The sequence below is a fragment of the Motacilla alba genome, chromosome 23 (assembly GCF_015832195.1).
Source record: "Motacilla alba alba isolate MOTALB_02 chromosome 23, Motacilla_alba_V1.0_pri, whole genome shotgun sequence".
Classification (NCBI taxonomy): Eukaryota; Metazoa; Chordata; class Aves; order Passeriformes; family Motacillidae; genus Motacilla; species Motacilla alba.
The window spans coordinates 5,437,095-5,451,874 of NC_052038.1; the positions used below are offsets into that span (position 1 = coordinate 5,437,095).

The 14,780-nt window shown below is 63.7% G+C and overlaps 1 protein-coding gene across 2 annotated transcripts; it reads left to right on the forward strand.

Annotated features, from left to right (window-relative positions):
- The first annotated feature begins 3,595 nt into the window (after positions 1-3,595).
- Positions 3,596-13,548, forward strand: MFSD2A (major facilitator superfamily domain containing 2A). Of its 2 annotated transcripts, none has more exons than XM_038161009.1 (14): positions 3,596-3,711; positions 4,497-4,619; positions 5,109-5,233; positions 8,325-8,448; positions 8,591-8,669; positions 8,877-9,049; positions 9,712-9,802; positions 10,242-10,363; positions 10,766-10,849; positions 11,564-11,647; positions 11,911-12,023; positions 12,184-12,327; positions 12,492-12,668; positions 12,979-13,548. In XM_038161009.1, the coding sequence occupies exons 3-14, from the start codon at positions 5,175-5,177 to the stop codon at positions 13,034-13,036; spliced, it is 1,308 nt and encodes a 435-aa protein (XP_038016937.1). In that variant the 5' UTR covers positions 3,596-3,711; positions 4,497-4,619; positions 5,109-5,174; the 3' UTR covers positions 13,037-13,548. The 2 variants fall into 2 exon arrangements, with proteins under 2 accessions (XP_038016937.1, XP_038016936.1); XM_038161008.1 differs by lacking the exon at positions 3,596-3,711 and adding an exon at positions 4,288-4,407.
- The last annotated feature ends 1,232 nt before the right edge of the window (positions 13,549-14,780 follow it).

The following is a 14,780-nucleotide window of genomic DNA, read 5'->3' on the forward strand; positions in this document are numbered from 1 at the left end:
AGGAAACTGTCCCAGTACAGCTCAGAGCAGCCCAGCACAGCCCAGCACAGCTCAGAGCAGTCCAGAACAGCTCCAGCCCAGTCCAGCCCAGCACAGCCCAGTGCAGCCCAGTACAGCCCAGTACAGCCCAGCACTGCAATGCTCTTCATGGACCAGCACAGCCCAGCACAGACCAGTGCAGCCCAGCACAGCCCAGTACAGCCCAGTACAGCCCAGTACAGCCCAGTGTAGCCCAGCACAGATCAGTGCAGCCCACCACTGCAATGCTCTTCATGGCCCAGTAAAGTCCAGAGCAGTCAGTCCAGTGTATCCCAGCACAGACAAGCCCAGTGCAGCCCAGTCGGCTCCACCACAGCTCGCCCCGCTTCCCCCCGGTTCCCCCCGGTTCCCCCCGGTTCCCGGTGCCCGTCCGCGACACCGGCGGGCGCGGGGCGCCACCTGCTGGGCCCGGGGAGCAGCGTCCGTGGGGCGGCGGGGACGGGGACGCGCGGGTGACACCGCACCGGGCACCCCCCGCCCGGGGAACAGCGCTGCCCACCGCTCCGTGCCTCAGTTTCCCCATTGCCAGCGGGCACTGGGCAGGCAGAGGAGCAGGGCTGGAGGCTGTCCCGGGGTCCCCAAGCAGGGGACGTGCCCCGGTGTGTCCCGGTGTGTCCCGGTGTGTCCCGGGGGAGCTCCGGCTCTTCCCTCGCTGCTGAGGGCTCGGCGGATCCGGCAAAGCTTTGCCAGCTCCAGCACTTGGAGAGTGCTGGCCCGGGGCTGAGCTTTCCCCGCTGTGGGGTCCCCGCGATGGCCACAGCGTCCTAAATTCCCCCCTGGCCCTTCCAGAGCATCCCTGGAGCGTCCCAATCCTGCCCGCGGAGCTGCGGGATCCGGGAATCCCGGTGGAGTCCGGGCTGATGTTCCATTTGTTCCGGTCTCAGCTTCTCCCCCAGTCCCCGGCCACGCTTGAAGCCCCGGGCATGTCCCCAGGGTGTCACCAGCCGGAGCCCTGCCACCTCCGGGCTGCTCCCGCCCTTCTCCCCCCCGGGAAGCGCGGGTGAAGCCCCTCTTCCCCCTTAGGGAGCAGATGGCCCTGCACTGAGGGCAGAGGCTGAGCTGCCACACAGGTTTGTGCTGTGCCAGCGCCTGCGGTGACAAGTGGCCACGGCTGGGGACGCGGCTGGCACTGTCCCTGTCCCAGCCTGCCCGTCCCAACAGGAACACACCCCCCTCCAGCCTGTAGCGCCCGGCCACGTCTCCTTCCTCCCTTCTTTCCTTCCTCCCCGCGGCCTCCGGGACGGCCCCAGCTTTTCCCAGGGCGAGGCAGGAGCTTGTCCCGGCTCCGAGGGGCTCCGGATGCCTGGAAGGTGCAGGAGCGGTGCCGGGGAGGGCTGGAGGAGCCGGAGCCCTTTGATCCCGGCCTCTGCAGGCGCTGGGCAAACAGCACCGAGAGCCACCGGCTGTGCAAACGCGGGGGGTGACCGCCCCAGGGCTGCGGTGACAGCGACAGCCGTGCCCCACAGCTGCAGGGTGCTGGCACAGGCCCCCAGCCAGCGCCGAGTGTGTGCCCCCGGTGCTGGCACAGCCCCCGGTGCTGGCACAGCCCTCGGGAGCTGCCGTGGCCCTGCTGGCGGCTGGCACGGCTCCACACATGATGCAAGGGCAGCTCCTGGTGGCCCTGTGCCCTTTGGATCCCCACTTCCAGCAGGGCTGGGCTTTGAAGTCCAGACCCCAGAGGGCTTCCCCACAGTGGGCAGCCACCCCCGGAGCCCGGCAGGTGTCTCAGGGGTGTCCTGGGCTCTGCCTCTGGCTGTCCCCATCCCGCTGCAGCCTTCGAGCTGCTCTGCCATGCCCACGGGAGGCTTGGATGCCCAGGGAGGGAGCAGAGGCTGTGCCAACAATCTTGGCCCTATCTCGTCCCCCTCTGCCTTGCGACACGCCACGTGTAGCCCTGCAACGAGTCCCCTTTGTCCCCAAAAAGCTGTAGGGCTGGAGGTTTGCAGAATGCAAGCCAAACCCCTGTGGGCTGCAGGAACACCACTGAGAGCTGCCCAGCCTGACAGGGAGGGGGACAGTGCCCACAGCCCCGGGGTCACACCAACCCCAGCTCCCCGGGCGTGAAGCCACCCCCTCTGAGAGCGCAGAGAAAAGGAGAGGAAAACGCACCGCTGGTCCCAGCCCTGCTGCCTCCTCACTCCCGCCACTCATTTTGTCACTGTCACTCCCTGCCCGACAGCAGGAGGTGCCCTGAGCCCTGGAGGAGCTCTGCGGGGTCAGGCAGTGCTGTCCCCACGCTCAGGCAGGTCTGTGCCCCCCAGGAGCTCTGGGATCACCTCTGCGCTGTCTGCCCCCAAGCCCACGCTCCCTGTCCGGGCTGGCCCAGCCTGGCAGGGCTGTCTGGTTTCGGGTGCTCTCACGCTTGCTCAGATCCTGCTCCAGGCTGTGCCGGATGTGTGACAGCGGGAGGTGTGGGTGGCATCCCGCACTGGAGCCCCCGTCCTCCCGTGTCCCCGGGTGCCATCCCGCACTGGAGCCCCCGTGGTGTCCCCAGCTGGGCGATGTGGAGGCCGGGCTGGCGCAGTGTCACTGGTCTGGTGACCCTCTGAGTGGCCCAACCCCAACCACCTGTGGGTCCCCAGAGTCCCCAGGCTTGGCGGGAGCTGCAGGGACATCCCTGCTGGGATCAGCCCTGGGTGGGCCATTTATCACCACGAGGATCTCCCAGAACATCTGCTGGGGAGGAAGGGCTCGGATCCCCCACCGGAAATTGTGCAATGCCAGATCTGGGGGAGAAAATCCTCCTAATCCAGGGGAATCCTGGTCGGGCTCCTTCTCCTGTTCATATGCAAGGTTGGGCTCCCCTATCTGTGGTCTTTCTGCACAATCTCTGCCTCAGAGGCCATCTCTTTGTTCCCCTAAAGCCCTGTTTGCCCAGGAGGCAGCTCTGCTCAAGGACAGGAATGCCAAAAGCATTCCCAGGAGCTGAGGAGCCCCCGGGACAAAGGGAACAGAGTACTGGTGCTGGGGTCACACACGCTGGGGAGTCTGGTCCCTAGAGCATGGTCAAGTGCCACCACAGGAGTCCCCTCTGCTCCTGGGCAAGGGATTTTCCCTGAGGAAAAGAGAAACTTTATCCATTCCTCTCCTGTTTCGAGGTATTTTGTCACTGATTTGGACACAGTGAAGCCTCACTCAGGCTCCCATCCCCAGGGGGTGGTGGCATCCCTGTGACACAAGGCAGTGCCAGGAGAACCCACTGCAGGTGTAATGAGGGGCCAGAAACTGTGAGTCAATGGTGACACGAACTCAGTGCTCCTGAAAACTGGGAGTGCCTGGAGCTGCTGGGCCACCCACCCTGCTCACCTCTCAGGTCCTGCTGCATCCCAGGTCCTCCCTGCCTGTTCCCACCCCCATGCCCAGCTCCATGGTGGCACTCAGGGCACGGTGCTGGTGCCACGCTGGCCCCCTCGGCCCAGCCCGATCTTTGAGCCCTGGTGGCCTGAGCCAAGGGCAGCTGGTGGCTGTCACTGCGGTGACACGACACTGACCCAGGTCTGGGTGTGCTCACGTGGGCAAACAGAGCCTGGAGCAGCTGAGAGGGGCTCGGAACAAAGTCCATGTGGCCACTCAGCAAGGGGGACACCGCGAGTGTCCCCTGCATCCTTTTTAGCAGGGCCTGCTGTGACAGGACACAGGGTGATGGTTTAAACCGAAAGAGAGGAGATTTAGGTGAGATATAAGGAAAGGTTTTGACGATGAGGGCGGTGGGGCACTGGCACAGGTTGCCCCGAGAGGTGGTGGATGCTCCATTCCTGGAAGTGCTCAAGGCCAGGGAGGATGGAGCTCGAAGCAACCTGGCAGGGAGGTGGCAGGAGACGATGGGCTGTAAGGCCCCTTCCAACCCAAACCGTTCTGCCTTTCTGAGGGATGGAGGGCAGGGATGGAGGGCAGGGATGGAGCAGGGGGCTGAGGGATGGAGGGCAGGGATGGAGGGCAGGGATGGAGCAGGGGGCTGAGGGATGGAGGGCAGGGATGGAGGGCAGGGATGGAGGGCTGGAATGGAGCGGGGGGCTGAGGGATGAAGTGCTGGAATGGAGCAGGGGGCTGAGGGATGAAGAATGGGGGAATGGAGGGATGTAGGACAGACGAGAAGCAATGAAAGCACCGGGACAGAGCAGAGAGGTGAGCGCCAGGAGGAAGGGCCAGGACAGGAGGAAAAGAAGGAGGAGGAGGAGGAGGAGGAGGAGGAGGCGGCGGCGGCTGGGGGCGGGCCGGTGCGGCCCAACTCGGGGCGGGTCCCCCGGTACAAGGGCGGGCGGCGGCGGCTCGCTCCATTCATCGCTCGGCATGGCCGGCGGCGGCGGCGCGGAGCGGCCCGGGGCCGGGGGGCTCCTGCCGGCCGCGCTCCGCCAGCACCGCCGCAGGGTGAGCCCCGGGGCACGCCGGGGGGGGTCCGGGCCGGTTCGGGGCTGGGGGGCTCTGCCCGGGGTCGCTAACGCCGATCCCGCTTGCAGGAGAGCCGGGAGCGGCTGTCGGTGTGCAGCAAGCTGTGCTACGCCGTCGGGGGGGCTCCGTACCAGATCACGGGCTGCGCCCTCGGCTTCTTCCTCCAGATCTACCTCCTGGACGTGGCGCAGGTACGGCCGCGCTGCCGCCGGGGCTCCCGCAGCTCCCGGTGCCGCTTCGCCCCGGGGATGGAGCTGCGCGGGGCTCGGCACTGGCTGCGGGTTTCCCCTTTCCCCCGGGCCGGTCCCACGCGTGGTGTGCGGGACAAAGCGGGGTCGTGGTGGCTGTTTTGGGGGGACACAGGGCCCGTCCGACAGACCCGCAGCGTGCCGGGTCGGTGTGAAACACGGAGGGAAGGAAACTGTGGAGGGAGAGCCCCTGGGCTCCCTTGTGCTGGATTTGGGGACTCGGCTCTGGGATGTGGGAATTCCACGGTGGGGCAGCGCTCGGAGGTACTGGGAGCCTCAAATTCCTCTGAACGAGGGGGAGAGACCGAGGGACTGCTCCCAAATGGTGGTGGGGTCACAGCGGGTAGGGTTGGGATGGTCCCGAGGGCTCAGGAAGGGCAGCTGGGAGCACCAGGGGTTTGCCTTTCCTGACACGAGTCCCTCCTCTTGCAGGTGGACGCTTTCTACGCCTCCATCATCCTTTTTGCGGGACGAGTGTGGGATGCCATCACGGACCCCATGGTGGGATTCTTCATCAGCAAAACTCCCTGGACCCGCTTTGGCCGCCTGATGCCCTGGTAAGAGCTGCTGGTGGCACCCTGCATTCCCTGTCTGATGTGTCACGGCTCTTCCAGTCAGCTTTCAATATCCCCTGGCATGAGGCGTGCAGGGCAGGATGTGCTGACGCCCTGGCTCGCCCAGGTGTGGTGCCAAGAGCTCCGAAAAGCCCCAGGTGCCACCGACAGCCGGGTGGCCTCAGGTTTGCGCCTGTTGCTCTGGCTGTTCCCAAGCTGGGCCCGGCTGACCTCAATGTCACTGCACCTGCAAACCCCAGCGTCCCTGCCACTGTGGTGGACTTTGCTCCCGCGGTGGCTGCAGGGCCGCGTTGGCAGCCAGAGCAGGTGGCACCACGGGGAGGAGGGTCGGGGGCGCGTGTGACGGATCCGTGGTGGTGGAAGCGCCGGCTGACGGTCACCAGAGTCCTCCCCGAGCAGGGACACAGCTGTCCTGGATCTGGGTGTCTGCAAGGGGCGCTCCCTCTGCCCTTGGGAGCGGACGGGACGGGCTTTGTGAGCCCCCGATGGCTCGTGCCTGTACTGGGGCAGGCTTAGGACATCCCTGAGCACCTGTTCCTGCACGGGATGTGGAGCATTAATGCCTGAGCGGGGACAGGCTGGCTAAAATAACCTCGTGTGCCTGTGGGGTGGCCGAAATACAGAGAGGGTGGGCACGGGGGGAGTGGAGCTGGAGGGACGCCGTGCTTGCCCCCGCAGAATTATACCCTCTGCTTCCTGGCTTTCCTGGAATAGCTCTGGGCAGCAGCAGGCAGTTGTTGGAGGCAGGCTGCACACACGTGGCCTGAAATAGCTTCTCCCCGCCTGCAGCAGGGTCTGGGGTCCGGAGATTAGCGCGGGGCAGCCGCGGGGATGGCTCCGCTCGCCCTAATCTCCAGGCAGGGGGTGGGACTGCAGTGGCCGCATTCCTGCGAGCAGCTCCTGCTTCGTTAAAATTAGCCAGAGCTTTCTGCTCGTGCTGGGCCCCTCGGCAGCGCCGGGGCAGCCGCAGCTCGCTGCTATTGTGCGTGGCTCAAGGGCTGCCCGCCGAGCCCAATTTGGATGGAGTCGAGCTGATTTTAAACCTCTTAAACCCAGGTTTTTCTGGCTCTGCGGGGCTGTGCAGCCTCAGGCTGGTGTTGCTGCTGTGGCTGCCTCAGTTTCCCCGCGTACAAAGCCGGGAGCTGCGGGCACTGGGGTGGTCTCGAGGCTGCTGCCTGACCCCAACCCTCAACACCTGCGAGGTGACCCCGCCGTGTGCGAGGGTTTATTGCCGGGCAGATCTGTGGGACCAGGCCCAGCTGGCTCCAGCACAAAGCTTGTGGCTGTTCCAGTTCCTCGGAAAGGAGAAGACACCTTCCCTGAGGGCCACCGCCTCTCTCCCTTTCAGTCCTCTCCCTTTGAAACGCATTTTTGGCACATTTCCATTCACCAGCTCATCCACTGTCTGCTTCCTCCTTCTCCCCCAGCCTCGTGGACGTCACCCCGTCCCCAGCTCTGAGCTGGGACCCGCATTTCCTTGAGCACAGCGGACTTCCCGCTGACCGAACTTTTCCTTGAGGTGTCCGTGAGTGACAAACCCCTGCCTTTGACCTCCTGCAGCCGTTTGCCAGCGGCTCGGCCCGGCTGGGAAGGAGTGTGCGAGCTGCACAAAGGAACACACCATGCAGCGGGGCCAATGAGCGCCGGGGCACGTCACAGCCGCCTCCGAGCTCCTTAATCACCTCGCCCTGGGTCAGGGGTTACTCTCAGTCACTTCTCTGCCTGCCAGGAGCTGTGGTCAGCCCTGGCTGGGGCTCAGCTGCCCGATGCTGGGGGGAGTTGGTCCATCTGACGCTCATGCGATGGCGAGCGTGACTCTGTTCTGTTCCGGCGGTTTCATTCCGCGTTTGGCTCTGCGTTTCCCTCGGCTCCACGTATGGGAGCGCAGATAAGAGGCGGCAGGAGGGGCTGGAGCTGCTCGGCGCTTTCCTCCCCCCCTGCTTCCCCGGCGGGGGTGACGTGGGTGTGGAAAAATGTGCATGTGGTGTTGGGTCCTGTGCAGCCTCTGTCGCTGCTCTCCATCCATGGAGTTTCTGTTTCTCGCTCTCCCCGACTTCCAGTTTAAGCTTTGCGTCCTGTACGTCAGCCCAGACGGAAAGATCTCGCTGTTCCCTGGCAGGGAAGGGCCAGCTCGGGCCATGAGTGGCTCTGTCCCGTGTCCAGTTCTGCTGGACTCGCTCCAGGACCTCGCAGCCTCTGTCCTGGGGTTTGTGGAGCTCAAGGTGCTCACAAATCCCCCAGCAAAATCCATCTCCTGAACAGATGTGGGTTCAGCACCTGGCTCGCTTCCCTCCTTCCTTCTCTTCCTTCTCCCCTCCTCCCCCGAGTGATGGGGGGCCCTGGGTGCCTGTGGGGTGCTGGAGCAGGGCAGAGCTGTGCCCTGGCTGTCCTGCAGCGGGACAGGGGTTATGAGATCCGCGGGATGACGAGGGCAGATGCCCTTGCTGGCAGATCCTGCAGGAATTGCTGCCAAAGCCCAGCACTCGAGCAGTCCCCTCTGATCCTCTGCTGTATTTTGCATCCCATGTCCCTGCTCCTGCAGCTCTGGAAGGCTGGGCAGGGCTGGAGGAAAGAGCCATCCTGCTGCTGGCTTGCTCCGCTGCTGCCAGCAGAGCAGGGCTGACCCCAGGACCAGGGCTTGGGGGGCCTGGGCAGCACAGCCAAGCTGGTGAGAGGTTTTTGGCTGCTGGGGAGCGGGGCTGAGCTGCCTGGCTGCTCCCCAGCTGCTCCCCAGCCCTTGCCAGGATGAGGGGGGTGATTGCATCCTGCTGATCACAGCGGTGCTGCCTGGGGGAGAGGTCGGGGCTGGGGGTGGGAGCCCAAGGCAGGAGCAGATCAATCACTTCTGTGGAAGTGGAGACACCTCTGTGAATGCAAGGAAAGCTCTTCCCTGGAACTCTGAGTCAGATCTTCTGACCACGTGAGACCTCAGCTGCTGCCTCCAGGCCGGTTTGGATCCGGGCAGCTCAGGAGCCCCCAGATCAGCTGCCTGAACCCCATGGGATGTGTGGAAACAGGGAGAGCTGGGCTGCTCAGGCCGTGCCCACAAGGCTGACACTTCGTTCTCTCACAGGATCATGTTCTCCACCCCTTTTGCCATCATCTCCTACTTCCTCATCTGGTTTGTGCCAGACATCTCCACAGGACAAGTGATGTGGTATCTTGTCTTCTACTGTGCCTTCCAGACCCTCGTGACGGTGAGTCAGGCTCTGTTCTCACCTGGCACGGAGGCTGCCAACCCCTGCCAATCCCTGAGCTGCACAGAGGGGCAGAAACCACCCTGCCCCAGGTCCCTCGGGCTCTGACCTCCTCCCTGAGTCAATTCTTGTGCCATTGCAGTGCTTCCACGTGCCTTACTCAGCTCTGACCATGTTCATCAGCAGGGAGCAGAGCGAGCGCGACTCGGCCACTGCCTACCGTGAGAGCTCCCCCTCCCCTTTTCCTCCCCTTTTCCTCCCCTTTTCCTCCCCTTTTCCTCCCCTTTTCCTCCCCATTATTTCCTCCCCTTTTCCCTTTATCCCTTGGGAATTTGGACATTTCTCCCCGGGAAGAGCACTGAATTCCAGCTGGGGATGCTCTGCTGTGGACAGGGGCCGTGCTCAGCCCTGCTGGCCTCTCCCTGCAGGAATGACCGTGGAGGTGCTGGGCACCGTGCTGGGCACTGCCATCCAGGGCCAGATCGTTGGCAAGGTGGACACTCCCTGCGTCGGGAGCCCCTTCTTCTTCGGCCTGACCAACTCCTCGGTGGCCATGGAGGAGCTGAACATGACCCACGACACCGGGTCTCTCACAGACACTGTAAGCTGGGGGTCCCCTGATGTGTGCTCCCCTCGGGGCAGGGCATGAGCCCCTTCCCCTTCCCCTTGGCTGCAGGGATGAGCCCCTTCCCCTGGCTGCAGGGATGAGTCTCTTCCCCAGGCTGAGCCCCTTCCCCTGGCTGCAGGGATGAGCCCCTTCCCTTGGCTGAGCCCCTTCCCCTTCCCCTGGCTGGAGGGCTGAGCCCCTTCCCCTTCCCCTGGCTGGAGGGCTGAGCCCCTTCCCCTTTCCCTGGCTGAGCCCCTTCCCCTTCCCCTGGCTGGAGGGATGAGCCCCTTCCCCTTCTCCTTGGCTGCAGGGCTGAGCCCCTTCCCCTGGCTGAGCCCCTTCCCCTTTCCCTGGCTGCAGGGGCTGAGCCCCTTACCCTTCCCCTGGCTGTAGGGATGAGCCCCTTCCCCTTCCCCTTGGCTGCAGGGGCCAAGCCCCATCCCCTTCCCCCGGCTGCAGGGCTGAGCCCCTTCCCCTGGCTGTAGGGATGAGCCCCTTCCCCTGGCTGAGCCCCTTCCCCTTGGCTGCAGGGCTGAGCCCCTTCCCCTGGCTGAGCCCCTGGCCTGGCTGAGCCCCTTCCCCTTCCCCTGGCTGCAGGGCTGAGCCCCTGGCCTGGCTGAGCCCCTGGCCTGACTGCTGCTCCCTCTCTTGCGCAGAGGAATGCCTACATGATCGCTGCGGGGGTCATCGGGGGGCTCTACATCCTCTGTGCCCTCATCCTGCTGCTGGGCGTGAGGGAGAGGAGAGGTGAGGCAGGACGGGGGTTGGAATGCTCAGGACTCGTGGAAATGCTGCTGCTCCTTCCTCTCCAGGAGCCTGGCTGAGCTTTTGGCCCCTCATTCGTGGCTCTGCCCCGGGGCAGGTGGAGCTGAGCTCTGGGTCTGGGGAGGTGCTGCAGGAGGCCAGAGCACCTCTGGGGTCTGTTAGATAACCTTTATCTCGCCCGTTTTTGGCTTGCCAAGGTTGCCAGTGCCAACCAGGGCATCCCGGGGGGATGTGATATCCAAACTCGTGCCCTTCCTCTCCCAGCTTATCCTGGGGGAATCAGCTGCTCCATGGCGCTGAGGGAGGGGAGGGCAGGAGCTGGGATGCCAGGGGTTGTGCAGGGTGCTGAGGAGGGAGATGGGGCACCCCCGGGTGCTGTTTTGTGGGGGGCTCTAACGCTGGGCTGATCTCTGCTCCCCAGAGGCCTGTGAGCTGCAGTCGGACGAGCCTGTCTCCTTCTTCCAGGGGCTCAAGCTGGTGATGAACCACGGGCCCTACATCAAGCTCATCGCCGGCTTCCTCTTCACCTCGCTGGCCTTCATGGTGAGCTGGAAGGGCTGGGGACAGGGAGCGGGGCACAGGCACTGGGGGTGGCTGCGGGGACCATCCCAGGGGCTGGGAGTACGTGGTGGGCGAGCCAGAGCTGCCCCGGGCAGAGGGAGGAGGATGTGGCCTCGTGCCCTCGGTCAATGGCCGCTTTCTTCCCGTTCCTGAGCTGGGGGTGCGGCTGTGTGAGGACAGACGTGTCCCCCCGGGGTGCTGGGTGTCCCCCCTGACTCCTGTCTGTGCTGGGATTGTGGTTGTGTGAGGACAGACGTGTCCCCCCTGACCCCTGCCTGCCCTGGGGTGCAGCTGTGTGAGGACAGACATGTCCCCCCAGGGTTCTGGGCGTCCCCCCGGGGTGCTGGGTGTCCCCCCTGACCCCTGCCTGCCTTTTTTCCACAGCTGCTGGAGGGAAACTTTGCCCTCTTCTGCACCTACACCCTGGGCTTCCGCAACGAGTTCCAGAACATTCTCCTGGCCATCATGGTGGGTACGGCCCTGTCCTGCAGCCCATGGGGGGGGGTTCCAGTGGGTGCTCCCTGGGAGCTGGCATGGGCTGAGGGGAGGGACAGGGACACGGGGACAGTGACCAGAGGTTCCCCTGGGACAAGGGGAGGGAGAAGAAGCTGCCAAATGTCCTGCAGAGGCTGGGTGGGTTGGCAGGAACAGCGGGGCCTTTGTTCCTGCGTGAACCAGGCCACACATGGGGGACACCAGGAGCCGTGGGGGCCTTTTGTCCAAATCCTGCCACTCGTCTCCCTCCCCTCCCCACTTTGAGAGAAGGATCTCAGTGTTCAGTGCCAGGATCGTGGAGCAAAACAGCTCCCTGAGAGCTCTTTGCAGCTCTCCTCGTTCCTGGAAGCACTTCCCAGCCTCTCCAGCGGGGTGGAAAGGCCCCAGGTGCCGTGGTGCCCGCAGAGCCTGGCTCCTGGCCACGCTGTGGGCAGCTGCCAAGGTCAGGTCCCTTCCCAGCAGCGAGGATTGAGTCAGATCCTGCCTCTGTCGGGGCAGGTGTGGTGCCAGGGCTCTGCTCTGGGGGAGGAGGAGGTGGCCCCACGCACCACGTGTGGCTTCGCGCCAGCCCCGGGAGCGTGTGGCAATCGCGGCTGCCGGAATTGGGATGGCAGGAGGCCGTGCCAGGAGCTGGGAAGGGCCTTTCCAGCAGCAAGAGCCGCCACCGTGACCCTTCTCTTCCCACAGCTCTCGGCCACCTTGACCATTCCCTTCTGGCAGTGGTTCCTGACCCGTTTTGGGAAGAAGACAGCTGTCTACGTGGGCATCTCGGTGAGTGTCCCCTCAGCTGTGGGGTGCACGTGGGGACGGTCTGTACCACGTGGCATGAGCAGAGCTCCCCCAAAGGAGCACGGAGCCGGGCAGGGGCTGCTGCTCAGGACAATTTGGTGCCTGTCCTGCTGCTGTTTGTGCTGCCCTGGGGCTCGGGGAGGGACACTGCACCCCTGGGGGGCTGGGCTGTGTGGGAGGGGGGAAAGCCAGGGGGTCTGGGCCCGACCCTGAGGATGCCAACCTGGTCTCTGCCCGCCCTGCAGTCTGCCATCCCCTTCCTCATCGTCGTGGTTGTCCTGGACAGTAACCTCTATGTCACCTACGTGGTGGCCGTCGCCGCTGGCATCAGCGTGGCCGCCGCCTTCCTCCTGCCCTGGTGAGTGTGAGGGGCTTCCAGAGGCATTAAAAACCCTCAGAAGGGATTTTTTTGCCTTGTTTGCAGCCCCAGGTGGGGCTCCCGAGGGAAATGCTCTCAGCAGAGAGGAGGTGGCTTTGTCGTGCCAGCCCTGGTGGTCACCATCCCTCTCTCTGCACAGGTCCATGCTGCCAGATGTCATCGATGACTTCAAGCTGCAGCACCCCAGCTCCCGTGGCCACGAGGCCATCTTCTTCTCCTTCTACGTCTTCTTCACCAAGTTCACTGCTGGGGTGTCCCTGGGCATCTCCACGCTCAGCCTGGAGTGAGTTCCTGCCTGGGAGCTGAGGGGGGACAGGGAGGGAGGCACTTCCCAACCTCTGGGAGGCAGCTGACGGGCTCCACATCCAGCTGTTCCCCAAAACTCTCCCCCCAGAGAGCAGGGAGCCCCGTTTCCTTTGTCTGAAGGTGCCTTTCTGCCCCCCACAGCTTCGCAGGGTACCAGACCCGGGGCTGCTCCCAGCCTGGCCAGGTGAATTTCACCCTGAAGATGTTGGTGTCCGCTGTGCCCGTGGGGCTGATCCTGCTAAGCCTGCTGCTCTTCAAGCTCTACCCCATCGACGAGGAGAAGAGGAGCAAAAACAAGAAAGCCCTGCAGGATTTAAGGTGAGCGTCAGGCAGCGTGGGGGTGTGTGTGGGGGCAGGATCAGACGGGTTGGGACGCACTGGGGCTTGTCCAGGAATCCTCCAGGACCTGTGGGCGGTGGCGTGAGGGAAGGGCTGACTTGTTTTCCCAATCCCAGCTTCCAGAGGGATGGTGTGAAGTGCTGGGAGATCAGCAGGAACCCGCCCCAGCTGCTTGTGAGCTGCTGTCATCCCTCTGGAAGCTCCCGCTCCCCAAGGCAGATCTTCCTGGGATGCAAACATTGTCCTGTGGGTTAATCCGTGCCTCATTCCCAACTCTCTTTTTCCCCAGGGAGGAGAGCAACAGCAGCTCGGAGTCGGACAACACAGAACTGGCCAGCATCGTGTGACCCGGGCTGGGGCTGCCTGCTCCCCCTGGGGCTCCCCAGGGGCTGGTCCCCTCCGGGCTGGCCCAGCCTGGTGGCCCTGGAGGAGCCGTGTGGAGCATCCACTGCCTCCACCTCGGGATCTGTGCCCGTCCCGTGCCTTGCACGGGGCCCACAGAGCGCTGGTAGTGTACATTACACACGTGGTGCTGCCTCACCAGGGACAAGCGCTCTCCCTGCCGGGCTCTGGAGGGCAGGGGAGCCCAGGCCGGGGTGGTTTTGCCCGGATCAGCCGTGCCCAGTGCCCTGCCTGGGGGGCTCGTTAGTGTACATTACACTGTCAGTGTGCCCAGGACGTGAGCTCACCTCTGCTGTCTCTACAGAGGGCACGCATGTGGGACCTGTGCTTTTTTTACAGAGCCTAATTAACTTAATGATGTAAATAGGGAGCTGTTTCCTGTTTGTATATATCTGTACAGAACCCAAACCCGAGGACCTGTTAATATTAATTTACATAAAAGTGGGGGAAGTCGGCAGCGGGTGTGAAGAATTTCTTTTTTCTCTCAGCCGGGATTTTTCACGGCTGTCAGCAAGCCCTGGCTCCCTTTAGACACCACGGGCTGCAGGATTGACTTTTCCTGAGCAGGAATGCCATAATCCAGGCAGGAGGCTGTGCTCAGCCCCTCGCCCCCGTGCAGCTCCTTGCTCGGTGCCTGTGTCGCAGCCACCCAACAAAGGCTCCATTCTTCCCTCCTTTTCAAGAAGGGGGGTGGAGGGAGGAATGAAATCAAAGTGCTGCCAGCAGGGATGGTGAACTCCAGGCTGGAAACAGGAGAGGCAGCTGGGGAGAGCGGAGAGAAAGGGAATGTGGGCTGCGGGTGACACTCAACACTGGCTGCCGGGGCAGAGTGCTGGGGAGCACTAATCTCCCCGGATATTTATACCCCCCTCTCGCATTCCCTGCTCCCACAGCACAAAGGGGGAGAGCCCTGCCCTCCCCAGCCTGGAGAAAAGGGGCTGGGAGCAGCCACCTCCACGGATGGGGTGAATTGCCAGCCTGTGCTGGCTCTGCTCTGTCCCCAAGGGGACAGGGGACAGGGCTGCTGCCTTTTGTTGGGCACGTTGGTCCCACTGAGAAGTTGGTGAGCTGAGAGTGGGGGGTTTGGGGGGAAGGATGTGGCTCATCCTTTGTTCCACACTTGGGTGCAAAGGACAGGAATGAGGAGGGGGTTTAAAAATAGCCAGAGGGATCAGCTGGGAATGCTCCAGCAGGCCCCGCTCTGCCCCCGTGGCAGGGGAAGAAGGCAGAGGGGTGGGATGGGGATGGGGAGGAGGGATGGGAGCTGGTTTTGTGCTCAGCAGGGGCTGAGGAGCTCCCTCGGGCAGGACACCAGGGGGACAAAGGCAGCTCTCTCTGCAGCCCCTGTGCTGGGGCAGGTGGGTGTCGGGAGCATCCTCTGCAGGAGGAGGAGGAGGAGGAAGGCTCCAGCCAGCAGAGCTCAGGGCTGTTGGGAATGTTCTGACCCCTGCACTGCTCCTGGCCAGGAGTTACCCCGGCCATGGCCATGACCTGGCTGCCTCTGAGGGGTGTGGGCAGTGCTGCTGCTCCAAGGCCTTCAAAGATTGCTGCGAGCCTTTGTTTTTTCTCAGAGAGTTTCAACAGAAATAAGGAACATTTTATTCTTTGCCTCCTTGTTTCTCTGGCTCTGCGGAGCTCATGAGGAGGAGTCTCTGGGTTTTTTTTGCAGCCAGCCCAAGAGACTAAAAC

Bases quoted from the DNA above. Each gene is read 5' to 3' on its own strand.
- MFSD2A (XM_038161008.1), top strand. From the start codon at position 4,330: ATGGCCGGCGGCGGCGGCGCGGAGCGGCCCGGGGCCGGGGGGCTCCTG. The intron at 10,364-10,765 runs GTGAGCTGGAAG...TTTTTTCCACAG, and splicing joins TCACCTCGCTGGCCTTCATG to CTGCTGGAGGGAAACTTTGC. The intron at 11,648-11,910 runs GTGAGTGTCCCC...CCCGCCCTGCAG, and splicing joins CTGTCTACGTGGGCATCTCG to TCTGCCATCCCCTTCCTCAT.